We start from the raw sequence: 27,201 nt of genomic DNA, 5'->3' as shown, positions 1-27,201 counted from the left end.
ATTGTGCAGTAAAACTAAAGGAAAATGTCATATTTAAGTGTGTTCCCTGTAGATGTGAATGTGTTCACTTATTTTCACTTAGAAAATCAACAAAGCAAATTTGACTTGACGTTCAAACTTTTGCATATGTCTGTATAATCCTTTTCATTTTTATATGTACATTTTACAGTTTTATGCTTTTCAGAGTGGGCTCACCTCTGTACACGTAACTTTGTAATAATCACTCAAAGAGTGTAGACAATCATGTCACTTTGACACACTACTGCAAATCTAGACAACGTCTAGACAACGTGCCCTGCTATTAAATAGAGCTGTGACTGCAAGATGTTAAAGCTGCTAAACATCACTCTGGAGCTACAGAAATGTGCCAATTAACTGGCCGTGCCTTTTCAGTTGAAAAGCATGCCTTTTGAATGGTAAAGTCTGATTACGCATTGGCACAATCATCAAAGCAGATATCAAGCAATTGCCATTATCTTGTGGTTGAGTTGAACTATGAACGCTACCATTTAGAACCACAGTATCAGTCAGTCAGTCAAGGTAAATCATCTCCAGAGGTGACCTTGGAAAATCTACAGAGCCCTTTATGAATTCAATACCACATGTTCCAGTTCATTTGTGTTTATTTAGAGTTGTCTTAAAAAGCATATTACAAATTTAAATATATAACAATGCATGCTAAAGGCCTCCAGTGCCACCTCACATATATCTCAAACAAACTTTAACAGTGGTTTCCTACATTCTCAGATATTTGTCTTTGGCCAGTTAGAAAACTAACTAGAAACTAGAAACAATAGAAGGAGAAACTAGAAAAATATCCATCAGAAATACCCACTACCTGCAATTCTTATGCTATTAACAGAAAAAGACAGACTCACGAGAACAATATATAGGAACCCACCTTACACCATCATACAATTGCAACAAGCAACAGCAACAAGAAAAGTGCATAATGGGACAGATCTCACAGTAAATAAAGCAGTTACACAAACAAAAGCACAAAATGTCTTCATTTCTCCAACTTTGAGTGACAGAACCAGAAAACATCAGATGTCAAGTTAAACTGTCGTAATCTGATGTACAGTACTGTGCAAAAGTCAGAGATCACTCTCATTTATTTAAAAAAGAGCAGAAAATGAAATCTTAAGAGAATATCAGGCCTCAACAACTAAATCTAACATTTTTTGGTGTCCACCTTTTACCTTCATTACAGCTTCTTTTTTTCAGGAGGCTTGTTGGCAGTTTTTCAAAGTAATTTGCAACAATGATTTGCTACAAAGTTCGGTCTTAGAAGTTGGCTCTATTTTCCAATCCAAGTAATCCCAAACACATTCAGTGATGTTGAGGTCTGGACTCTGGGACAGTCAGTCCTTTGTTCCTAGAACATCAGCGTCTTTTTTCTTTGATTCGCAAATTTGTCGGTAACAGCTTATTGACGACTATATATCCTTTACAGAAAACTCACATGAATTTCACATAAATAAGTGAATAAACACTATGTGTTATAATGAGAACCTCTCATGTAAAAAAAATATGTGATTACTTGTACACATGTGATTTTTGTACACTTCACATGTGAAATATATGTGACTTTTCTATAAGAGATCTGAACCAAGGGTATAGCTTGGGTTTTCTAGACTCTCTCAAAGATAAAAGCTTAAACTAATGTTTATCTGATGGGCCGGTTTGGGTGGTCTACCAGTCCTTGCAGTCCCCTGTCTTTCACTTTTTTGACTCTCTTCTTTCTTATGCAGGAGGATTATCTTCCATCTGATCTCTTCAGAAATATCTCTATTTGCTTTGACTGGAAATGAAATAATTGAGGGGTGGTGTCACTTTTTCCACAGTACTGGTTTTTCTATGCTATTGAATAACCATGTTGATTTAACAACATGAACTTCAAACAACTTATGTGCGAACACTGGGTGATCCAACACACCAGTCATATTTCTCTACAAGTCTTTGCCAAATTGCCAGGATAAATGGCCACTCCATGTCACTGGACATCATCGGCTTCTCCGCCATTTCACAAGAATTTGTGTTCCTTTGTGTGCTTTTACTTTTTTGAATTGGAAGGTGCTTTTTAAACTGTGAAACAGAGGCAAGACCTAAATGAAACTAACCATCACACCTCAAAACAGCATGTCTAGACGCCTATCTTGTCCTCGAAAAAGGACAGCAACAGTAGAATGCCCCAGCCGGTCAGTAGCCCCAAGTTCTGCAACGCAAACATCAGCCATGGCCTCTTGCTGTCTGCATGGATCATGGAGGGGAGCTACAGATGAGATGAGAGGGAGATAGTGGTGTTTAGTGTCATTGGCTTATTGTACAATTTAAAGATTCCTGAAAGGTCATTGGCTTCCATGTATGTTTCTAATAAAACCTTTATTGTTTAAAGAACTTTCACATTATACTGAGTGGTCATTACCATTACCATTAAAGAACCATCTATTGAAAGTTTTCTTATATCTTTGATGCTTGTGTGTTAATGGAAATATATTACACACTGATGCAATGATGGATAATATGATTCCACTCGCACCGGCTCCTTCTAAAAGCAACTTTTCAGAGAATGGAAAATGGCACATTATGTCTGAAGAGGAAAGTCACACATACCATATCTGCAAGCCCCACATATAGGAACAGGCCTGTGGTCACTGCTGCTATCCACTCTTTGGCTACAGTATCTGTAGAGACTGAAAGTGCAATGTAGAGTCCGATAAAGGAGGTAAGCGCGCTCCCAACATTCAGCAGCAGAGCTTTCTTCACCGACACTCCACAGTGCAGCAGCACAGCGAAATCACCTGGAGAGAATGTAGAGAGAGCATTGTAAGCGTATCTGGAAATGGATTCTAAAGTGGCACTGAGACAACAGGACTCTTAAAAGTATGTGAATGGATCTTGGCTTGCTGGATAGTTCTAGGTAAAATTTTTTTTAAAAGGTGCTTCACTTTCACACATTTCACTTATAAAACTGTTTTTCAGAGGAATTACAGTGGCTCTTGTATAGCATCACTCCGAAGAAGGCTTTATGGCACCTTTATTTTTACAAGCGTGGGTGCAACATTGTCTTTTTCAGCCTGAATAAATTCCTTTATTTAGACTCAAGACTGGCTTGTGATTAATTCACACATACATGGTGCAAATTGGAATCTCTGAGTTTTTCATGTGGACTTCCATCAGAAGCACTAGACTAGTTTAAATTTAGGTTCAAGATTTATTGTAATGATTACTATTACTATTTTACTTACTATTTATTGTTTATTGTTACTTTTGGGAGTTAACTGGGACATTGAGTACACCATTTCGTTCCACCTCATGTACCACATGTGATGCGAATGACAATAAAGCCTTATCTTATCTTATCTTAGTTCAGAGGTTCTTTGTCCCAGTCCTAGTGACCCCACACTGCATAATTTTGGGATCTAGAGTGACCAGAGTTTGAAAAAAGTGTGGCCTTTTGTGTTCTTTTTTAATCAGAGTAAGAAAGGCTTTAAGTAATGATTTGATAGGTTTTCAAATGACTCTCAGAGCATTTTCACACGTTGAAGAACAGCACTTTTTGGATACATGGCATTTCACCATCATAACAAACGGGGGAAATGATGTGATAAGTCAAAGCAGTTACACTACAAAATCAACCAATCATGGAGCCCCACATGCAGTACTGGGAGCAGTACTGGGAGCAGTACTGAGAGCTTCCACACGTGCAGCAATCCACACCAGAGTTCACTGGAAATCAACCCCAGACCACCAATTTCAGGAGGATTAGAGACTGGTGCTCTGGACTGCTTCTGGGCTCAAAGTCGTACTCACAAAGCAAACAGTGCCCTTAAAAGCACACATTAAAACTCGTTTCACATCACAACAATGATAAAATGCATAGTTTTAACCATTACTTCCAAAGTTCAGCTTCTGCCAGTTGTTCCTAAGCGACACGGAAAACAGCTTAACTTATCAAAAACATCTTGAAAAGCTAGGTGTTCCCAAACTTTTGACAGGTAATGCATGCCCAAAGCCTTGACATGCTTTTTCTTACCCAGCTCATGTGGCAGTTCGTGGCACAGCACAGCCAGAGACGTGGCCAGTCCTGAGCGCCAGGAGAGTGAGAAGGCCGCCCCCATAGCCAGACCATCCGCAAAGTTGTGGATGCCATCACTGATAGTGATCATGTATGGGAGCAGTTTCTGTTCTGAATTGAAAGAAAGAAATAAAAAGAAAGGTTAGGCATTATTTATGTTGGGGAGATGTGGGATACCTTCTCATTATACTCTGAGAAACAACTTGTTTAATTGAATAATGTACTGAATTTAAGAACTAGCTATGTTGAAACTGAAACCAAGTTGATTGACAATAGCATTAAGGTGATTAGGACCAGGATTAGGGTCTGGAATTTGTTGTTGTGTTGAAGTTAGAGCGTTAGGTTTATAATAGATACATTCAAAGTCAGTGTGAATAAGATATCATAACAGATGTGCTGATATTGAGTAAAACACAATATCAGGCAGGGTAACTAAGTCAGTAGGCTAACGGGGCAAATTTGATTGTGCAATGAGAATGTCTTGGGAGAACTACATGTCACTGTGAGTATCTACAGTGGACATCAAAAATACAATTGTTGGAAGAAAACCTTGTATCTCCATTATTTATGCTTTTCAGGAGTACCGGGCCTTCTTGGTGACATCGAGTCAGAGTGGGCCCTGTTCCATGCCTCCATTGTCGATGCAGCAGATCAGAACCGCAAGGTTGTATATGCCTGTCGTGGCGGCAATCCTCGAACCCGTTGGTGGACACCTCGGGTAAAGGAAGCTGTCAAGCTGAAGAAAGAGTCCTATTGGGCCTGGCTGGCTTGTGGGACACAAGAAGGGCCAAGCAGGTTGCGGCTTTGGCGATTGCTGAGGCAAAAACTCAGGTGTGGGAAGAGTTTGGTGAGGCCATGGAGAAAGACTATCGACAGGCAGCAAGAAGGTTCTGGCAAACCGTCAGGTGCCTCAGAAGAGGAAAGCGGTTCCTGACCAACACTGTATACAGTGGAGCTGGGGGGCTGCTGACTTTGACAGGGGACGTCATTGGATGGTGGAAGGAATGCTTCAAGGATCTTCTCAATCCCACCAACGATCCTTACCTAGAGGAGGCAGAGCTTGGAGATCTGAGCGAGGATCCATTCTTCACTCGGGCTGAGGTAGCCAAAGTGGTTGGAAAACTCCTTGGTTGCAGAGCACCCGGGGTGGATGAGATCCGCCCGGAATTCCTGAGGGCTCTGGATGTTGTAGGGCTGTATTGGCTGACACACCTCTGCAACATCGCATTGACATCTGGGGTGGTCCCCCTGGAATGGCAGACCTTTTTTAAGAAAGGGGACCAGAGGGTGTGTTCCAACTATCAGCGGATCACACTTCTCAGCCTACCCGGTAAGGTCTATGCAGGGGTACTGGAGAAGAGAGTCCGACCGATAGTCGAATCTCAGCTACAAGAGGAACAATGCCAGTTTCGCCCTGGTCGTGGAACACTGGACCAGCTTTTTATCCTCACCAGGGCCCAGTCCACATGTGTTTTGTGGATTTGGAGAAGGCATTTCGAGCGCGTCCCTCGGGGGATCCTGTGGGGAGTACTCTGGGAGTACGGGGTGACGTGGAGGAGTTTAAATATCTGCGGATTTTGTTCACGAGTGAAGGAAGGATGGAGCGAGAGGTTGACAGGCGGATTGGTGCAGCATCTGCAGTAATGCTATACCGGTCCGTCATGGTGAAGAGAGACATGAGCCAGAAGGCGAAACTGTCAATTTACCAGTCAATCTACGTTCCGACTCTCACCTATGGTCACGATTTGGGAGAGGCTCGGAGTAGAGTCGCTGCTCCTCCACGTTGAGAGAAGCCAGTTGAGGTGGTTCGGACATCTGGTAAGGATGGCCTCTGGACGTCTCCCTAGGGAGGTGTTCCAGACATGTCCGACAGGGAGGAGACCCCAGGGAAGACCCAGGACATGTTGGAGGGAGGTGGCGGGGGAGAGGGAGGCCTGGGCCTCTTTGCTTAGGCTGCTGCCCCTGTGACCCGGATCCGGATAAGCGGATGATGATGGATTGATGGATGGATGGATGGCTGGATGGATGGATGGATGGATGGATGAATGGATGGATGGATGGAAAATGGCTGTTGTCCTTTGCATTGTATGTAAGTTTCATGATGAACGGACCAAAAGAAACAACCCAAAATAACTTGGAAAAAAGTCTGGTTCCATTGACTTACATTAAAAGTAAAGTAGGTTTTTCCTTCTCCTGAAAAGTTACCATTTTGGAGATATGAGGTTTTCTTCAGACAACAGAAATATATGAGCTGTTTCTTGATACACTGGATCATCATGTGGATCATGTTGATGATGCAAGTTTTGTACTTTTTTTTTTGCCCAACCCACATCCACGTCCCCAACGTTTAACAAAACAAAGCTACGCCCATTAACTCACAGCCAAGTTTATTAAGCCTTTCCCACTTTCTACCCTGGTGTGCTTGGAAAAACAAATGATTATGTACATATAATTAACTGTGGATGATTGGGTGCTCATTTGCTGGCATGCTAAGGGAGCTTTACAGCATGACTCAGAATGACTTGGCACTGGCAGTCACAGAGCTCACCTCTTGTGCGAGGGGCTGCTTCTGGGAAGGACTTAACATTGTTTTCCCCATCGACCTGCAAGCAAAAGCAAAGCAACACGAGACTGTTATTCACTCAGCAGGACCACTACCTGAGGACAAGATTTCAAATCTGAGGAGTGTAATTATTGTGGGGAAGGACACACTCTGTAAGCCACAGCTAGAGGAACCAAAACAAGCAAGAGGAGTCTTACTAAGGATGTTTTGGGGTCATACAGTCATGGATTACGCTAGTTACTCTAGTCTGTATTGAGTGGACAGATCTTAATAAGGTTCCAAAAGGGTTTTTGGATGAATGCTATAGAAGAGCCATTTTTCAGTGGATGGTTATTTAAAGAAAGCATTTTGTAGATGAGATGTCTGGGAATGAACTTCTAGGAAAGGAAAAGACCTTCATAAAATACAAAGCTGGTTCTTCTATGGATTTTCTCCAAGAACACTTTTGGCATCTATAACTTTGAAAAGGAAAACTTTTATACTTTAAGGTGTTCTTGTGTGGTTCTGCTACAGCATTAGATTCAGAATTTGTTTTACAGTTTACAGTAAGAGTAAAAAAAAGAGTTTTTAATTTAACATTTATGTTGAATTTTTCTGAAAGAAGTGTCTTCTGGGTGTACTCTTTCCCTGCTCATTTTCCTCTCCCTGGAAATTCCACAGATTCCAGTTTGAAGTCATCATCCCCTTCTACTTATCCTACTGTCTCTGGGTCAAAGGTTTTGATCTCATGTTTCTTCAGAATTAAATGGTGTAGAGAGACAGTCTTACCAGATCAGCTTGTGAAGTGGACAACTTGTTCTTTTTCTCTCTCTGGTACATCTGCAGGACTTTGCCGTGGTCACAGTGGTGTGGATCTCCTTCCTCCTAAAAGCAGCAGTAAAAGCCACTATCAGCCTGTTCTGGCAACAATTTCTTGCATGCCTCTGTGACCATGGCTGACAGCCAGATTTTTTCTTGTACAAACAATATATCATTTCATGGCCTTACATCAGTGAATCTTATTTGGACAGGCATTTTCCCTTTATGAAACCTCATAAACCTCACAACAAAGCTGTAATCTGAGCTTTGTACAAAATAGGTCTGTAATGACTCTCCTTTATGAGATTTGTTCTGAACAACAAAGCAATTAGAAGTTTTCACAAATCACAACTGGAATCATATGACACTTGCACCTTGGTTTTATTGTCCCTTTCACGAAAGATTTTTCCCTGCTAGGCATTTTGGTTTACATATTAGGCTACACGTCTTTAGCATGTCAAACACCTCAATCAAACCACTCAGGATTTAAACCACTCACTCAATGGGTGCAGTATGATACTGTGTAATTCACACTGTAATATATTGCTGTTGTCGGAACAAAACCTCGTATCTCCAAAATGGTAACTTTACAGGGACAGGATAAAACCTACTTTACTTTTAATGTAAGTCAATGGAACCAGACTTTTTTCCAAGTCATTTTGGGTCGTTTCTTTTGGTCTGTTCGTCATGAAATTTACACACAATATAAAGGGTAGCAGGTATTTTCAAATTATGTCAAAAACTGAAAAACATCAAAAATGGAGGTTTTGTTCCGACAGCAGCAAATTTCAAAAGTAAACTATTTCTGAATGGAGATAGGTCCACTTACAAATGTAGAGGGAGAGTTAAGAAAGTAGTTACATTATGACTTTGGCAGATACTCTTATTCCAGGCACTTTATAAGATAATCATGTTACAGAAGTAGATGTAGCTTTAAGAGTCTTGCCTAAAGATTCTTATTGGTTATATCATGGTATACATGCCAGAATAGGGAATCAAGCCCCAGTCTGCCATGGGAAAAGCAATCACATTGCATTCTAATTTCAATATACGTGTTAAAGCTACATAATATGGACAAACTACCATGCCACAAATAAACTGTGAAATGCTGTTATTATAATATAACTTCCTATATACTGAAAACACCAGTGCCACTGTATTTACACTTAGCCGGTTCATGCATCTCATTTCTGGATAAGATTTTCTACACATTTACACCTGACCAGACAGATAGAAAAGTATTTTATGTTTATGCTGTCTTATATGCCTTTTCAGAATGTCCTGACATAATGCAGGAATATTATTGCATGGTTTGTTTTGTTGTTCATGATTAATTTCACCAATAAACACAAAAGGTTTCAACACTGGCGAGAGAGAAAACGATACTTTCACTGAACATTGGATTTTTATGCGACCAATTGCAGATTCATTTGTCTGGGAGGAACACAGTCTGACTATACTGGCACAATTTTGTTTAGGAGGACTAATGATTACATTTGTGGCTTGAAGAAACACATGCATTTATATTTGGCTAAGTTGCAATCATCGCCAATGCATCCTGGACTCTGGCTACACCTGGCAATAACATGTGAGGCTGAGTGACAGTGCTTACTACAGGCATGACTGGGGTCCAGTGCTTCTTAGAGAGGTATTGTGATCGGATCACGCAAATTACCTTTCTGAGGTGTTCAGGGACACCACGTAGGAGTTTAGTGTAAATTTTAAAGGCCCTGAATTTTAAAGGCTCCAGGCAGCATCCACCTGATTAATTGCATCATCACAGCAAAGCCAAAAGCAGCTGCATAGCTTCTTTTTTCATCTCTTCTTTTCTGCTTGTTTACTTTAATTACAGCTTATACATTTACACAAACAAGGACTCTATGCACAATGTGTCTGGCAACATATGCACTGAGAAACTGTCATAGTTAATTGCAGGGATGGGGGAGTAGCTAGAGTAGCGTGCTACTTTTTGTAGCTAACTACAAGTGTTTGTAGCTAGTAGCTGCAGCTGCTACAGTTTTACGAAATGTACCTAGTAGCTGTAGCGCCTACAAATTTTCGTGTAGCTATAGCGATAATTTTCCCTACATTTTCGCTACAGGTTTCAGGCAATTCGCTCAAAATGTCAACCACAGAACATGGACATTAACTGGGCTGGTGCAATCCTGACTGAGCCACGGTTGTGCGCTGACCGCACGTGCTGATCACCCCTTACTAGTAGGCTTAGCTCAGGGGTCGTAAACGAAATGTTAAGAAGAGTCATTCTGTCCTTTTAACCAAATTGAAACCGCTTTGTGAGCCACAACGTTTTATGTCCATTTCAACACCTTGGCTGTAAATGTTTCCATATGTGCTAAAGTATTGGTACAGGTGAAAAATATAATATAAACAAAAATGCAGATTCACTTTGCTCTGCTTTAAGCTTTGGCTCAGCTATAGCCGCTTTTCTCGCATCTCAGGAAACCAGTTCTCCTCAAGTTTCTTGTAAAATGTCTCTCAATGTTTGACTTTTTACTCATTTTCTCATTCTCCAGCTTCTTGTTCGAATTTTTCTGTTCCAGTACAGCTGCACCAATTAAGGTGGAATGGAAAAATTCGAACAAGATGATGGAGAATGAGAAGCTGACTTCGTTTTGCAGACTAAACTAATGAGGAAACCAGCCGAGTCCTTATAAATGCAAATAAGTCTTTTGGCATCCTTTCAAAGACATGAAGTAAGATCACATGGTCACTGGCATCGTTTCCAAGACCCATGGGAATGCCAGGTGTAAATGGCTATACTTCTAGCTGTCCACTGGTAATCAGATCACTTGAAACAGATGTCAATACCGTAAGTATGTGCAGGGCCTTGGTTATATTTACACTTGGCTGTTTCATGACTGAAAAGAAATTCAATCAGCTTAAGATACATGGAGTGTCTTAGTCTAAGTAGGATCACAGTGTAAACTGCAACAGTGACAAGTAGAGCATGTACAGGTCACTCAAGTGTTCGAGCCTAAAGCAAAAACAAACTTATTTTAGTTTCAGTGGTTTGTCAGCTGACGATGAGCAGAGGAAAAATTAGTTTGTGCAATTAATAAAGGAATAAACTTTGTCATACGGAGGAAAAGAACCTCTGTGTCAGCATTTCATCGCTGCTGACTAATGTTTACATGCAGTCTGTGCTTTAAAGTTGCTGCTGCAGCTGCTTTCAGGAAAAACAGTTAATTTTCCTCAAAAGCTGTCAGCATCTGAGAAAGCGAGTGCTCAGCGGGGAGTAGAGTTCATTCACTGGAGCCAGTGTTTGCATGCAACTTCTGCGGTGGCGCTACAGACCATGAAGACCAGACATGTGCCCTGCTGGAATGTGTGCGTGTTTAGCTTTTTGCTAATTTACATATCCAGTGTAACGTATCTAGTGTATGTAGGCAAATTTAGCCTTTTGCTGGCTAATTTATTGTTAGCAAGCTGTTTCAACATCTTCAGCCAGTATGACTTATCTAGTGTATGTGCACATATTTAGCTTTTTGCTTACTAATTTATTGTTAGCAAGCTGTTTCAACATCTCCAGCTAGTATGACTTATGTAGTGTATGTACGCATGTTTAGCTTTTTGCTGACTAATTTATTGTTAGCAAACTGTTTCAACATCTCCAGCTAGGATGGCTTATCTAGTGTTTTGGTGATAGTTATTTTCACCTATCCATCATTTTATCACTCTGTAGATGTTAGCTGACCTTATCAGACTCTGATATCCGTGAAGGAATTTTTCTATGTAGCATTTAAATCCTTTATTGAGTTTGGACTCCTGTGTGTTTAGCCCTCCAACATTTCAGAACACATTCTGGAATTCCAATCTTGGCAACTATGACAAAGATAAAGTGAAACACCTTTCTGTGGTGAGCTAACGTGATATGAACACCTATATTTCTGAGGTTAATAACTGACCATCAGGCAACAGCAGAACTTGTTTTACCCAGCGTTTACACACTTCCTTTTCTTGTGAAAAGGGAACCTTCATCAGAAGTTCTTAATTGGCTGCATTAGTGTTATGAAAGGGGGCATCATGTTAGAAGCATTTTGGAACTCTGCATGAAAGTACATCTCCACGAACTACTGGGTTTGGCACTTTCCTCCTACCTGGTTCGAGGCTCATTTGTGTGTGCTGCACTTCTACAATATCAGTACTACGAAGACTAATAATTAAGAAATTATTTATTTAGGCAGTTCTGGCATCATCTAAGACCGAAGTCAGTCCTGGGGACCCTCTAGCGCAGCTAATGCAGGCCATTAAAGCACAAGCTTCTCATGTGCTGGTCCAGATGTGTTAAAGTATGAAAACTACAAAAATGTGCAAAGCATTGGGTCCCAGGTACTGACCTTGGGAATCATGGTTTTAAATAAATAGGCCTGCTCCTCAAGTAGATCAAATAGTTGTTAACTTACTCCGTGATGATGTGGCTCGCTGTTTTTGCGTGAGATGATTGAGAAGATCTTCTCCATCAGGAAAAAGTAGTAGATTCCTCCTAAAACCACCAGCAGCTTGAAGATATAAGTCAAGTTTTCCTCTGAATGGTCGTGTCCATCACTCCGTCCCTGCCCGTGCACATGGAGGCCCAAAAACTGCACACATACACATACAAACAGGCACAAGGCTATCAAATCATAACCCTGACAATGTTATTAAATCCTACCAAAACTCTTGCGTTCTCCCCAGATTCCCCCGGAAGCAGCGAAAAAGCAATTCCAGCCTTGGGTTCAATTAGAGCCTGCTGCCTTTTCGCCAGTTAATCCTGTTACTTCCCACTCACGCTGCTGACATTGTGTGACATGGTGCCCGTTATGTTGCTATGACAAGCATCAGAACGGATGAAGTGGTGGAGGCGTTACTGCAATGAGTGCCAGCCCAGGGGAAATAAGCGGTAGGAGGTCTCACGTGGGCCCGTGACTGATTCTTCCATGTTCCACAGCTAAATGTGCCAGTGTAATGAGGCACAGGCTGAGCTTTTATGGGTTTAGTCCTACTAACAGTGAGTAGGATGGTATGAGTTGGTGGTTAGAAAAGAGCTTATGCACTAACTATGGGTGGATTTGGAGGACACTGTAATACGGTTCAATGCATTTTGCCACCAATGCAAAATGATCTGTTTGACTTACTAGACCCCTGATGGCATATATGCTGTAAATTCCTCTTCTTGCACTTTGTTTAATTGTTAGACTTGTAGTTAGTTCTAAACTACTAGCATTTTTGTGCTGAAAGTAGAAGACAAGATATTATATTGGGATTTGAATTTGATGAAAAGTTATTGTAAAAAAAGTACATAAAATATATCCATCCATCCATCCATAAAATATATTTTGTAGAAAAAACTAAGAAATACTCGATTCTGTTAATCCAGAATGTAAATTGAATGTAGATAGGAAACATTGTATATCTATCAGTTTAATTCATTATGTAATCATGTAAAGGCATATGAATATGCATGAAATGTTAAATAAATGTATAGTAAAAGGAACATACTCCCTATAGAACTTGTGGGTTAAACTGCAGTCTTTTTTCAGTGTAAAGCACCACTTACCTAGCTTGTAAGTCGCTGACTCGCTCACTCACTCACTCACTCACTCACTCACTCACTCACTCACTCACTCACTCACTCACTCACTCACTCACTCACTCACTCACTCACTCACTTTTGGCAAGCCAGAGGTTCTCCACAAGAGGGCAATTAGCACTGAAATAGCTTTAGGTGGTTTGTATCAATGAGATCATATGGGCCTAAGTTACTTCCTATCCTATTCAGTTTAATGTAACATCCATAGCAAATTGCCACATTGTGAAATTGGGAATAAGACTGATGTAGATCCGAGCTTTGCTCCTACAACAGATCAATTACACCAAGTAATTTAATATGAGCTGAATGATAGTGGGACAAATAACATTCATAGAAATATCAAAGGAAAACCCTGCAATTTGTCGAATAGCCACTATTCACAAAGGCTGTAGAATCATTCTGACTATAGTATTAGGTAAGTGTATGGTAGCTCATTAAACTTTTATGGTCCTTTCAATTCTGATATAGATAGAACACAAATTTAGAGGAAATATTGTAAACATGAGTGTAAAGGGAAAACCTTCATCAAGAAGCTTTATTACTTTGAGAGTGCTGTTCTCCTAAAAGATGAAGTGCTGGTGAGACTCAGACTCCTGCAACAGTTTAAGGGTAAATCTGACTGCTGTAAATGCTATATAGTAAAATATAAACTGCACATTCAGCATATTCCAAAGACACTCAATGACAAATGAGGTTCACAAACCCTAAAACTGTGCAAGTCAGCTGTCTTCACAAAGTACATTCCCTGGCCACTTTATTAGAAACCCCTTCACCTTGCTAGATAGACTGCTCAACAGTGGTCTTGTGGTGAGAAACTGACCAGTAGTGAATTAGATGAGAGAGTGTGGAAGACAAAGCAGCAGATAGGCTTGATTGTGTTATTGTACATCTAAGTATTGAACCTATAAGGTATGTGGAGCTTAAAAAGAGGCCAATGACTTGAAATATGTGGTCGGTGTCTCTAGTACAATATTTAAAAACCCTGTATATTCTGGTCTGTGCTGTGTGAGGTTGCATAGGGACTCTCACCGTGGGAAGGAGATGCAGCAGTGCGTCTCCGGTCAGTGAGCCCACAGCCAGACTTATGCAGAACTGGATGCAGATTTGGAAGAGGTTGCTGCAAGAAGTACAAAGCAGCACCACAATCCCAAACATGGCCACAAGACAGATCACTATGTTGGCCAAGGTGGCGTACACATAGCCTGCGGAGGAAAGAGAGAAGAAAGGGCAGATGATGAAGAGAGTAGCACAATAATGATTATATTTAAACATCTGTTTATTTGGTATATCTTGAAAATTGACTGTAGAGCCACACTGGATTGAACACAAATACATTTCAAAGTTTTCCATTTTTTTCTGACAGGATGTTCTAAATTCAGGTAAACACAATTAAAGATTAACAATTTCCTGGTTCCTCCCATGTTTAATTGATCATGTTTCCAAGTAAATAAACAAAGTGAACAGCTTCCAGTCAGCAGGAATGTCATTGGCATTATCTCTATAATGTAATTTCAAACAGGAACTTAATTATACTGCAATGCGTCACAGCACTTTAAAATTATATAACTCTAACCAGCATTTTCTCAAAGTGCACTTTTAAAGAAAGGTGCCCACGGCTACGTTCACATTACCAGGTTGATGTGGCACAAATCAGATTTTTTGCCCTAATGTGACTCAGATCTGATGTTTTCAGGGCTGCATGGACATGCAAATCTGACCTTTTCAAATCTGACCTGAGCCTGGTCAAAGTTAATTATTTTCTCAGCGAGGCTCGTTCTGCTCGTTAGTTTGTGCTGATGATGCAGTGATTCAGTCACGTGACATTACTGAGTAGGATGAGCTCATGAGGGTCATTTCAGGAGGCCAGTTCGTTTACATTAATGACGAATTTGAGTCACTTACCTAAACAAGTGTGAACCATCCTGTCACAGAGATCGGATTCAAGCAAAAATCGGATTTGAGCAATGAGGCTTATAATGTGAACATTGCTTAAAAGGGTTCATTGGCGTAAAGCCACATACAAAACACTTTTATTTTCACATATAAGCTTTGAATGGATTATTTTTTGTTTAAAGAACCTTCATATTATTTTAAAGTTCTATATCATTCCAGCATTTTGCAATTTGAGAGCAGACTCCTATAAATTATGTGTACATATGTAATGAAAAGAGCAAAATAGTACTAGTACTACCTTTAGTACCTCACGAAAGTCACTTTTTAATGGCAAGACGGGCAAAATGTTAGTAAATCTGCCCCATAGTCTCTTATTTTGGATTGATAATATCTCGTATCTCATCCCCGCGACCCTGAGGGAGAAACGGCTTAGAAAATGGATGGATGGATGGAATATCTCATAAATACTTTAGAGACTCACGCTCAGTGATGCTGAGGCTGTTGTTGGTGGGGTCTGTAGTAGGACTGGTCTCAACACAGGCTTTACTGAGGAGTTGCTGGATCAGGGCAGGGCTTAGCTGGGTGAACTGATCTCTGCTGAGTCCTGAGCTGTTCAGCTGGTAGATCCTCAACAGCTCCTGTGCACTGAAACACATCTGCAGACAAAATAGAGTTTTTTAGAAATAAAAATGTATAACAAGATAATTTTCACTGGCCACTTTATCAGAAACACCAACCTTGTAGCTTTACTGCTGGTGTACAGTTGACTCTAACCCTTCTGTTGCACTATTTGTATGTCATCTTCTAGCCCTCAGTTTCTGACAAAAGAGCCGCTCTTACCTGGGTGGTGCACTATTGTCAACCTGACGTGTGGAAGCATGAGGGGGGTGTTGCAGATAAAGTGGATGGTGGTGTATATTAAACATGATATGAAAGTAAATTAGGATCAGAATGGATGACAGCATGCGGTTCCATTAGATGATAATCATGCAGGCCATGCTAGACTTGGTAAACATTTTGAATGCACCACTAAGGGCTGTTTACACAGACTGCAAATAACATATTCCCAAATTTAAACACAACATTAGGCCGATTTAGACTTTAAGCACTCATCATGGACTGGGTGGAAGATGGCATGTGTGAGACTCCATTTAACACGCTTAAACTGTGATTACTGAAGACGGGTGAAATTGAGTTCTTCCTATCAAACCACTGCATCATCCACAAAGATGAGCCTCTGACACTCCATGTCAGAATATTAAACATAATTTCTTGCTCTGCCAGATGACTGGCCCCCATGTGAAGTGTCTCCACTAAATGATGGTTTTGCCCTCCGAGGCCTCAAAGAAGCGCATTTCATTTAGCTTTCTGTCGCGCATGGAAATTTCCCATGCGGTTTTTCCATAGTGGACGTTGCCCACTGGTCTATAACCAGACATCTCTTATTATAGCTAAGGAAATCAGGTAGATTAGCATAGCTGGGTTTGCTTGCATTAAAGAAAATTCTGCTTTGAATTTTCTTGAATGAAATGTGTGCATCAGTTCCATATAAATAAAATGGTAACACTTTACTGTAGGGCACCTACATAATGTTGCTGCCGAGACCTTGTATCTCCATTTTTGGCATTTTTCATTAATTTTTTTTGTCATTTTGACATATTTTGAAAAGACCAGTTGCCTTTTATGTCTTACCAAAATTTCATGATGAATGGACCAACAGAAATGACTTGGAAAATATGATTTCTCCATTGACTTCCATTAAAAATAAAGAATGTCTTTCCTTGTCCTATAAAGTTACTATTTGGAGACATAAGGTTTCATTCCAACAGCAATGATAAGCTTGTCACAACAACTGATATAAACTTGCATTCACTTTCCAACAGGTAACATCCTTCTGTAACATCCATCCGTCATAATATTCTATTTTGGTAACCCATTTTTTGGGTGAAATGACATAGCATGTTATAACAACTGACTTTGTGGCTTAGTGTAGAAAATAGTGACATAATAATGATGATGTTTCATAGCTTAAATCTTATGAAAGGTAAGAAGAAACTCACTTTACGCACAGTTAATGGTCACTTTTGTTCAACCAGCCTGACTTGACATAGGCTTGTCCTATTATCAGTATTATGTCACTGTGACATACACTGACCTAAGTCCATGTCACTTCACCTCAGAGATAACAAATCATATTTTATAGTTGTTATGTTTCTTGACATCAGCGTTGGCAAATGCAACCTTAATGACAAAATTACACCAGCATTTATTGCTGAAAGTACACTCTGAAACAAAAAAGGTGCCACAAAGTGTTCTTTGGTTAATGCTACCAAAGAACCACCTTTGGTTCCTAAAAGAACCATGTTTGCACACAAATTAACGAGTGTAAATAACCTTTTAAAGGTTAAAAAAACTATGCAAAAACAAAAATAATGGAAAGGCTCTATACCAAAATAATTACAAGGAGATTGTTTAAACTTTGAAAAGATCCTTCACACATGTTTCTGTAAAGAACCATCCACAATAAGGTTTTTTAGAGAACCAGAAGTGGTTCTATGGTATTGCACAAAGAACCCCTTTTTTCCCACTTTTATTTTGAATAAAGACAGGAAACTGATAGCTCTTAAAAATAATGGTTTCTAATTGGTTCTTGGATAGGATGCATGGATCTAGCAAATCTACCCAAAAATGTTGCCTCAGGGAAACCAACCCACTTTACTGCCCTTGCCATGACATGATACTTAATTAATGACAAGAAAAGGTTTAGTAGTGAAAGAATGGGTTAAATATGTATGTTGCCTAGAAGCAACATTGTGTGACAGTGCAAATATATAAAGAAGAACATCTGTTACTCTTTAGTTTTCCATTTACAAGATTTTACACAAGGTTGCTTTTGTTTATATATATAGTGGTGACCAGAGGCCTGTTCCCGTCAATTCCATCATTTAGGATTCAGCATAAACTTTAATGTTTTACTAGTGTTATCAGTAGCTTAATTTGGAAAACTATGATTAAACTGGTATTGAACCTTTATGTGGATGCTCTAGGTTATTTATCCTCCCACATCTCATTTACAAAAATGAACTATCGATTGAAAAGTTTTAGGGCTTTAGTGAAACAAAGGTAGCTCTTTCATGGCAGAGGTCTTCAAATCTCGACCTTCTCCAGCCCTGGATTTTGTAATCACTGGTATGTATAACACTAAAAGGCTAATCAGTTACATTTACAGTTCAATTATCTATCAGTGTTTACAAAACCCAGAACCGGGAACAGGATTCAAGGTTGGGATTTTAAAGATCCCTATCTCTCGAAAGAACCCTTTTTGTAGACTTTCACACATTTCATTTAAGTAAATTGTATCAGGTAAATCCAGTGCACTATTTTGTCTAGGAGTGTGGCTTCAGCTGGCCATGATGGCTAATAATGTAGTGTAGGCTAAGAGGCAACATTGATGCAGCCAAACGACCTGCTGTAATTGCTCTGGTAGCTCAGTAATTACCCTGTCCCAGCTGCTGTTGGAGAGTAGAGACTCCTCGTGACTGTGCCTGAGGCCCTCTCCACCATCGTGGACCTCCTGACTATGGTCATGGTCATGGTCATGGTCATGATCACTGTTCCCTCTCAAGTGACCAAGGTTCAGAGCATTCATCAAATTATTGAGGTCTGTATGAAGATAGATTCAACAGATATGAGCCAATAAAACACTGTCAATTCAACCTGTGCAGATATACACAATACAGTAAAAGAGAAGCAATAGAACATATTAACGATCAGATTAAATGAGAGCTAGAAATGTACGAAAAAATGTTCAAGGTTTCAGTTGGTTTATCGACTAGCCTTTACTTGACTTAGCTTATATGAGCTAGCTATCTAACAGGCATTTGTATAAGCAATAGTTGTTCGTTTCTTGATGAGTTATGAATCGTATCATTATAAAATAACTAAATTTTAATAAATTATTAACTAAGAACATAACTGCATTTGCTATGATTGGTTAGCTAGCTAGCTGACTGCTCAGGTTGGAAGATAAATTGTGAAAATTGTCTGCTCTCTATTACATGATGTTGCCTCAGGGCAATATACTCATTTAATGATTTATCAATAACATAATACTTAGGAAATGATGATTAAAGGTTTAATAATGAAAGGAAAGGTTAACTATGAATGTTGCCCATAGGCAACACTGTGCAACAACGGAATAGATATAGCTATTAATTAATTTATTATTTTATTTTTTGCTTACCTAGCCAGTCGACTGCTTGCTCAGGTTGGAAAATGAATTGTAAAACAGTTAACCCTCTATTTAACAATGTTGCCTCAGGGAAACCAGCCCACTTCACCACCTTTACCATGACATGTAATTAATGACAAGAAAAGGTTTAGTAGTGAAAGGATGGGCTAAATATGTATGTTGCCTAGAAGCAACATTGTGTGACAGTGAAAATATATAAAGAAGAACATCTGTAACTGTTTTGTTTTTCATTTACAAGATTTTACACAAGGTTGCTTTTGTTTATACCATATGCAGTATTGGTGGCCAGAGTCCTGTTCCTGTCAATTCCATCATTTAGCATTGAGCATACACTTTATATGTTTTACTAGTGTTATCAGTAGCTTAATTTAGAAAATTCTGATTAGTTGAACAGTAATGAATTTTTAAAATATCTTACTGTGATTTTATCCATTATTTGTGGTTTTAAATGAGTGGTGTACAAATTAAAGGTAATCAAGTTCTTTGAAAAACAGAAGGAATTTAAAAACAATTTAGATCAATAAATTGTGTAGTTTCTCCATTTTGTTCTAAAAATGTAGATAAAAATATCCTGTTTTTTTATGTGATACACTGTATCATTTCTTTCCTTTGATATAAATTGTCACCTCAAAGCAATATGTTCAAAAAGAACCCCCTAACACACGTTTTTTTAGTTTTAAAACAATGCTTTTGATTTTGATTTCAATAGCCAGGTCCATTTTAGTCAAGTGAATCAAGCCTTTTGTAAAACATTGCTCTCGTATTGCAAGCGAAAGAGGAAGAAGTTGAATATTTTGTTAAATTACATATTAATTCACATAATGAAACAAAATTACTATCTTCTTCTTCTTCTTTCGGCTGCTCCCTTTAGGGGTCACCACAGCGGATCATCTGCCTCCATCTTGCCCTATCCACTGCCTCCTCTACTGCCAACCATCTCCATGTCCACCTTCACTACATCCATAAACCTTCTCTGAGGTCTACCTCTTCTCCTTCTACCCGGCAGCTCCATCTCCAACATTCTTTGACCAATAATGAAACAAAATTACTATGATTTCATTATATTCAGCTGTTACTACACTCATGCTAAACAGAGGCCCACTGATTGCCAAAGACGTTGAAGCCACCACAATGATGCCAACACAGCAGTGAGCAGGTGTAATTAACTGCATCATTCCTGTCAATGACAGGGTGCATTGCTCTCATTCAGCATCATGCAATTTACTGCGTCACTGTCCTACCTGTAACAGTGATGTTGCCTGAGCTGAAGTGGCTGAATATGTAATCCATGAAGAACTCCTTGTCTGGAAGGCTGTGAGCCATCAGGCAGTCTCCCCGCAATACATGATAGATTATAATGCCCAACACTGTGTCCAGGTTGGTGTGTGGGTCAGCGTCTTGATGGTGTTTGTCAGTCATATTGCTTTCTTGTAGGATGTCAGTGAGTGAGAGACAGGGCTGCAGAAGTGATACAAAAAACACAGCCGTCAGCGTTAGGTGTCAATCATTTGTCATTCCACATTCTGTGAGTTATCTGACAGGTTGTACTGTCAGTTTTTGAATTTTAGATTCTGATGTGGGCACGTCTCTAATTTACTGTTATGCTGTAGCTGAATCTTAATGGCTTTTTACAGTTTTATAACTCATAAAGCTAAAGTTTTTTGATGTGTTGATTCAGCTCTTCAGAGTGATTTATTCCCTTGTAAGGCCAGGGCCCACCAGGGGGCCTAAGGTTTTATTACACACGTCTATAACCTAAGAATAGCTCTGCCAGTTTGCACAGAATAATGCAAAAGGCCTTAGTATGTAATAAGTCTGGGATTTCAAGGGGTTAAAACCTCAGGTATACCGCAATAACACTGACGTGGTGGTGGTGTGTTAGTGTGTGTTGCGCTGGTCTGACTGGATCAGACACAGCAGTGCTGCTGGAGTTTTTAAACACCTCCAGTGTCACTGCTGGACTGAAAATAATCCAGCAACCAAAAAAATCCAGGCAACAGCGTCCTGTGACCACTGATGAAGGACTAGAGGATGACCAACATAAACTGTACAGCAGTAGATGAGCTAGTGGATACAGTGCTTAAAAACTCCAGCAGCATTGTGGTGTCCTATCCACTCGTACCAGCGATACACACACTAACACACCAACACCATACCAGTGTTACTGCTGTGCTGAGAATGCTCCACCACCCAAATAGCACCTGTCTGTAACTGTAGAACTACAAAGTGCACCTATATAGTAAGTGGAGCTGATGAAATGGACAGTGAGCGTAGAAACAAGGAGATAATGCCTGATCACTTATGTCTACCAGGTATTGAAGCTTTCAAAGAAGACTTCAGAAGAAGAAGGCTTCAGTTATTATTACAGGCAAAGCGCTGCCTGGGCATTAGGCTCTGGACCCAAATGCAAATACAATGTACAGAGTTCCATGTTTTTATACAATTTTCAGAGATGAGATAATCCCCTCTCTTTCTCTTGATGTGTCACAGCATGTTTTGTCCATCATTCAACCAAAGATTTATCACTTTTTTTTGGACCCAATTAAATTTGACCCATTAAAAACGTCTAGTTGTCTCTTTTGTATGTGATCATTAAAAAAGATGAGCTGAATCTTTGGTACCCAGCACCTCCCTTGGTGCTTATCAAACCCCTGTTTGTACACTGGCCTCCTTGTGGCCTTCAAAGGGTTTACTTGAAGGCTTCTACTGCTTAATATTAATTGATTAACTAGCATAACTAACATTCCACTGATGTTTTAGTATAGATTTAAAGGGAAATTTGCTAAATTAGCACACTTCCCATCCAAACTATGTTAGCCAGTCTTTTCACGTTGTCTTGCCGAGTCGCTGACTCCAGTCCTCATCTCTGGTGAAGACCTTCTTGTTAATGTTTAACACACTTTTTAACTTTTTAAAGTTCTTTACACTCATCTTTTTTTCAAACATTGTTCTTATATGATTCTTGGCTTGGACATATGGTTCTAGAAAAACCCTTGATGTTGGTCTAGAACAGAGGTAACTAATAGGTGGACTGCGGTCCAAGTCTGGACCCAGAGGCTGTCCTATGCGGACCTAGACCTACAACCGATAAACTATGGATAATTATTTAATTTTGATGGGTGGTCCTATTTTATTCAACGTAACATTTCTAGTCATTGCAGTAATGGTTTAGCACCCAGGAAACTCACAGACCAATTGCATACGTTATAAATATCACACGTGACGCTACTGAGACTTGAATGAGTGAACCACACACAGGGGAGGGACCAGGCCAGAAACAGCAGTCAGAGAAGAAAGTGAGACAGAGGGAGGTTATTTCACGTTGTGCTCTAAAAAGAGAAAACCGATGAAAAATATTGTAGAAATATGACTGAATTGCACTTTATTCGATTTGACATTCAGTTGTTGACTGTATAAGATGCTGATATACCGACTAGGCTATTTCAGTAAACAGTACATGGCACTGAATCATAATGCAAGTTAGACATTATTATGATGTTCTGAACTTTTGCTTGAGGAAATTTTCTTTAACTGGACTTTACTGAATTTTAATTAAAGACACCTGGTATAGAACATCTGCACTATGGCCAGGCTGTCTAAATCTTAAAAAGGTTCTTCGCTTTCACACAAGAAGACATTTTACAAAAGAGGCTCTTTAGAAAAGAATCACTTGAAAGTTTCTTTGAGGAGCCAAAAATGGTTCTTCTGTGACCGTGCTCCAAAGAACCAACCAGGTCTAGGGCTTTCTGTATATATGGAAATGTTTAATCTCAGTGAGGTTCTGCTGGTTAAATTATGAATAGATATAATAAATGAATAAAAATACTTGTACTTACCTCATCATGCCTGTCAGGGAGGTAATACTCTCCCATATCATGAAGTAATTCCTCCAAACCTTCTGTTCCCAGGCTAACCCCTTCCTCATGACTGTCACCATGGTCACTGTGGGCTAGGATTGATTGGATGAAGTGGTCTGTCTCCTGTGCCCAGCGACCCTCATGTATGGCCATGCAGGTGTTTGAAGGTGAGCTGAGGAACAGACAGCAAGCAGCAGCCACCTTGAAAAAGCCTTCCACCTGCAGGCCACTGGAGCTGGTGTAGTTACTGACCAACTGGCCTATGTTCTCCTCCAGCAGGGACTACAGACACAACCACAGGACAGAATGTTACCTTTAGTGGCTCCAGCTTTTAGGACAATCTGTTATAATACTGTACAGTTTTTAAAACAAGACATTGCAGAGGCTGAATGACCAAATGAGATCAAGTTTTCTGTGAGCAGGTTTAAACGAGAAAGACAAATAGTTTAACCATAGATGAGGTGAGAGTCATGGAACCACTGGTCTTATCTTATTTGTCCTAAGCTATATATTATGTTATAATACAGAGAGTCAGGAAAACAAATGACCAGCATGTAGTCTATCACTATAGAGAAACTGTCTGAGAAACAGATTTATTTAGTGGACATGAAGCTTTTGCGTTGCGTTAAAAATCAAGGTTCCTAAATGGTTCTTGGCTTTGAAGAGAATTGCTATACTGTTTAACCCCTTAACAAGCAATGTTTTATTAGTTTGCATTGAAGTTCCTGTAGTTACTGAATAATAAGCCTTAGTATGAAATAAACCTAGATTGTTAAGGAAGTACAAACGGTTCTTCGAGATGTCCTTAGTAAAGGCAATGGTTAGACAAACTGTGCAAGACAGAGACCGTGTGTATTCGCCTCATTTATTACAGTACAAGTTATTGTATTTTGAGCATCTGGAAAAAACGCTGAAAACATATCGCTGTTGTCAGAACAAAACCATATATCTCCAGTTTTGTCGTTTTCCATTTTTTAACATGATTTAAAAATCATGTTACCCTTTACATTGTGTTTAAGTTTCATGAAGAATGGACAAAAAGAAACAGCCCAAAATGACTTGGAAAAAGTCTGGTTCCATTGACTTACATTAAAAGTGAAGTAGGTTTTTTCCTTCTCCTGTAAAGTTACCCTTTTGGATATAGACAGTTTTCTTCGGACAGCAGTGATATACTTAATAACTAAACATAATTTCATCCACAGCTAAATCGAATTTCCCCATTTTCAGTTTTCAGTGTGTCCACTCTGCCTTTATTACAACTTCTATTTCTATCAGGAGACTCGCTTTCAGTTTTTCAAAGAAATCTGCAGGGATATTTTTCCAGTTCAGTCTTAGACGTTGGTTGCATTTTCTGCTCATCACGATCCAGGTGATCTCAAACACATTCAGTGATATTGAGGTCTAGACTCTGGGTGGTCAGTCCATTGTTCTGAGAACACCAGCAGTCTCGAACAGCTACACTTTCTTTCAGACCCATAGTGCTGAGTTGTCTTCTCACAGCGGAAGGACGGACAGAAGCATCTACAGATGTTTTCAGATCTGAAGCCAGAGTGGAGCTTGATGAGAGTTTTATTGGTCTGCCAGGTCTTGCACAGTTGCTAGGAATTTTCATATCTTCTCAGAAACATCTGCTGATACAAGAAATATTTAATGGCTGTTTTGACTAGACATTAAATGAATGAAGGATGGATTTTCATAGCATTGTGAGGACCATGACCACTCAAAGAACCACATCACTGATGTCTGAACAAAACCTTGTATCATTTTTTAGTTTTTGACGTAATTTGAAAATGCCAGCTGCTCTTTACATTGTCTGTAAATTTCATGATTAAAGCACTAAAAGAAACGGCCCAGAAAAAAGTCTGGTTCTATTGACTTCCATTAAAAGTGAAGTACGTTTTTCCCTCTCCTGTAAAGTTACCAGATTGTAGATACGAGGTTTTATTCCAACAGTGACATGAATCCATAACTAGGTCTTCTCTATGATGAAGAAAATGCATATCGCTGTAGTCGGATCAAAACCTTTTATCTCCATCTTTGACGTTTTTCAGTTTTTGACACAATTTGAAAACACCTGTTACCCTTTACACTGTGTGTAAATTTCATGATGAATGGACTAAAAGAAATGACCCAAAATGACTTGGAAAAAATTCTGGTTCCATTACATTAAAAGTAAAGTAGTTTTTTTTCCTTCTCCTGTAAAGTTCCCATTTTGGAGATAAAGGTTTTCTTCTGACAACAGCGATATGTTTTTAGAACATAGAATATTCTTTAGAAAAGGGTTGAAAATAGCACAAAAATGCTATAGACTCTTTTTGGCACTCTGTAGAACAAAGAATGTACATCAGCTTTACAATGTTATGGTAAACACCGAGGTTCTCACAGTCTTCAATCTTACTTACAGAAGTGGTTCTTAAAGATACTCTTCACTGTAGCATAGCTCCAAAGCACCGCCTCGGTCGCCTTTATTGAAACGTGTAAGTTATGCTCTGTCCTTTTTGTTTTAATGTCTAGTACAGTGAAAAAAGTAAGGCCATGAATCTTCTGCATTTAAATATGTGCTTCATGCTTGCTATGTGTATTCATATGGAAATGATGTGTACACTTGAAAGTAAATTCAGTAATTAACTTTTGTTTTGTAGTTTAGGGAGATGTTTCTGTTCTGCTTCACTGTAATAAAGCTCGTGTCTGTCTCTGACCCACTCATTTCTAACAATTAAGTACTTCAAATGAGCCATTGTTGGTAAAAAGGCTGTGCTGAGCAGTTCCTCAAAGGAGCCTTTCTTTCCTCCGCAAGCCCTTTTCATTTTGAGAATGATTCCACCAAAAGACCTATATATCATGTTTTTGTTCGACTCTTATACCTGAGACAAAGTCCAGTGGAGAAAACAAGCAGAGCAGCCAGGAGGTAAAAGAAGGAGAAAAGGGGCAAACGGTTAGCTTTACTTTTCAGGGGTCTTTTAATGTATTCAGGAAATAAAGGACATGAAGTGAAATGTTTAAAAAGGCCTCTTGAAAACGCTTAACGTACGGAAACACGTTTCAAATAGAAATTTGAAAGAGATTAAAAAGGGAAAAAATGAAACGAACAGAAAACATAAAAATGAATAAATAAATAAATAAATAAATAAATAAATAAATAAATAAATACCCTTGAACGACTTTTTGATCACAAAATCGATCTTGCCCAGTTGGTCCCAGCTTTTGGTTTTTTTTCATGCATTTCATGTATGTATTTATTGATTTATTCATGTATTTCATTATTTATTTATTCACTATTTTAACGTGAAGCGAACAGGTTTCCCAAAGCTAAGAATTCTTTTATAAAAATAAAAAAAAAGAATAAAGTATTTTAAAAAATAACTAACCAACTAAATAAATAAATAAAATAAAAAAGTGGAAAACTAAAAGATGCAAACTGAACGACTTTTAACTTTTTTAGGTTTGTTTTTATTCTTGCTTTGAGTTTTTTTAAGAACTCGATCAGTTACGTAAGAAAACTTTAACTCTTGCTGCGCGAGCCTCGTTTTAACCAGCCGATCATTTCAGTCAAAAGAGTCGAGACTTTCACCCAAACCAGTCCAGCTTCGGAGCCGTCCAGCGTGAGTTTAACGGTTAATGTTAAGTATCTAAGTATAAGAAACCGTCTCGTGTTTCACGCGCTCTGCTCTCGGCCGGTGTAGCACACGGACCCGTGGCAGGGGTGGCGCTGGACCTCGACCCCAACCGAGGGCAGCCTGCAGAAGTGGCGATGAATAAAGCAGCCGTACCTTTTCACACGACACATCGGCCCATTGCACACGTTTCTCCAGCAGCTTGAAAAAGGAGCGGACGGCGCTTTCACTCAGGTCGTCTTCGCCCGGGGACAGCAGGCTGACCACCTTCCCGTACGCGTCCAGTCTGGCGCCGTACGACTCAGAGCAGCACGCGAGGCAGATCAGAAAGCCGAGGAAAGCTCTGCTCCGGTTCTCCATTGGGCTGTTCACGTAAACACAACAAACACACCAAAAGACTGGCTGGAGGCTTTGAGTGGTGGGAGCCGGTTCTAGTGGAAGTGCCACCTTCTCCGTGCACGTTCACTGGTTCTTAAAGGTGCTTCCCAATAGAGAACATACCTGCTCAGGTAGAGACTCCTCGTGCCCTCTCCACTCGATCCTGATTGGTCCC

The 27,201-nt window shown here is 39.6% G+C and overlaps 1 protein-coding gene across 1 annotated transcript; it reads right to left on the bottom strand.

Annotated features, from left to right (window-relative positions):
- Nucleotides 1–605: 605 nt before the first annotated feature.
- On the bottom strand, nt 606–27,201 carry slc39a4 (solute carrier family 39 member 4). Its single transcript, XM_017701514.2, has 13 exons — nt 27,150–27,201; nt 26,805–27,012; nt 23,014–23,316; nt 20,419–20,635; nt 18,425–18,588; nt 15,407–15,581; nt 14,062–14,234; nt 11,867–12,043; nt 7,413–7,508; nt 6,630–6,684; nt 4,040–4,192; nt 2,617–2,804; nt 606–2,275 (listed from the first exon to the last, which is right to left on the bottom strand). The coding sequence occupies exons 2-13, from the start codon at nt 27,006–27,008 to the stop codon at nt 2,147–2,149; spliced, it is 2,034 nt and encodes a 677-aa protein (XP_017557003.2). The 5' UTR covers nt 27,009–27,012; nt 27,150–27,201; the 3' UTR covers nt 606–2,146.

This window comes from Pygocentrus nattereri, chromosome 1, assembly GCF_015220715.1.
Source record: "Pygocentrus nattereri isolate fPygNat1 chromosome 1, fPygNat1.pri, whole genome shotgun sequence".
Taxonomy (NCBI): Eukaryota; Metazoa; Chordata; class Actinopteri; order Characiformes; family Serrasalmidae; genus Pygocentrus; species Pygocentrus nattereri.
The sequence above is the reverse complement of the archived record's forward strand: the minus strand, read 5'-3'. Positions and strand labels throughout refer to the sequence as shown.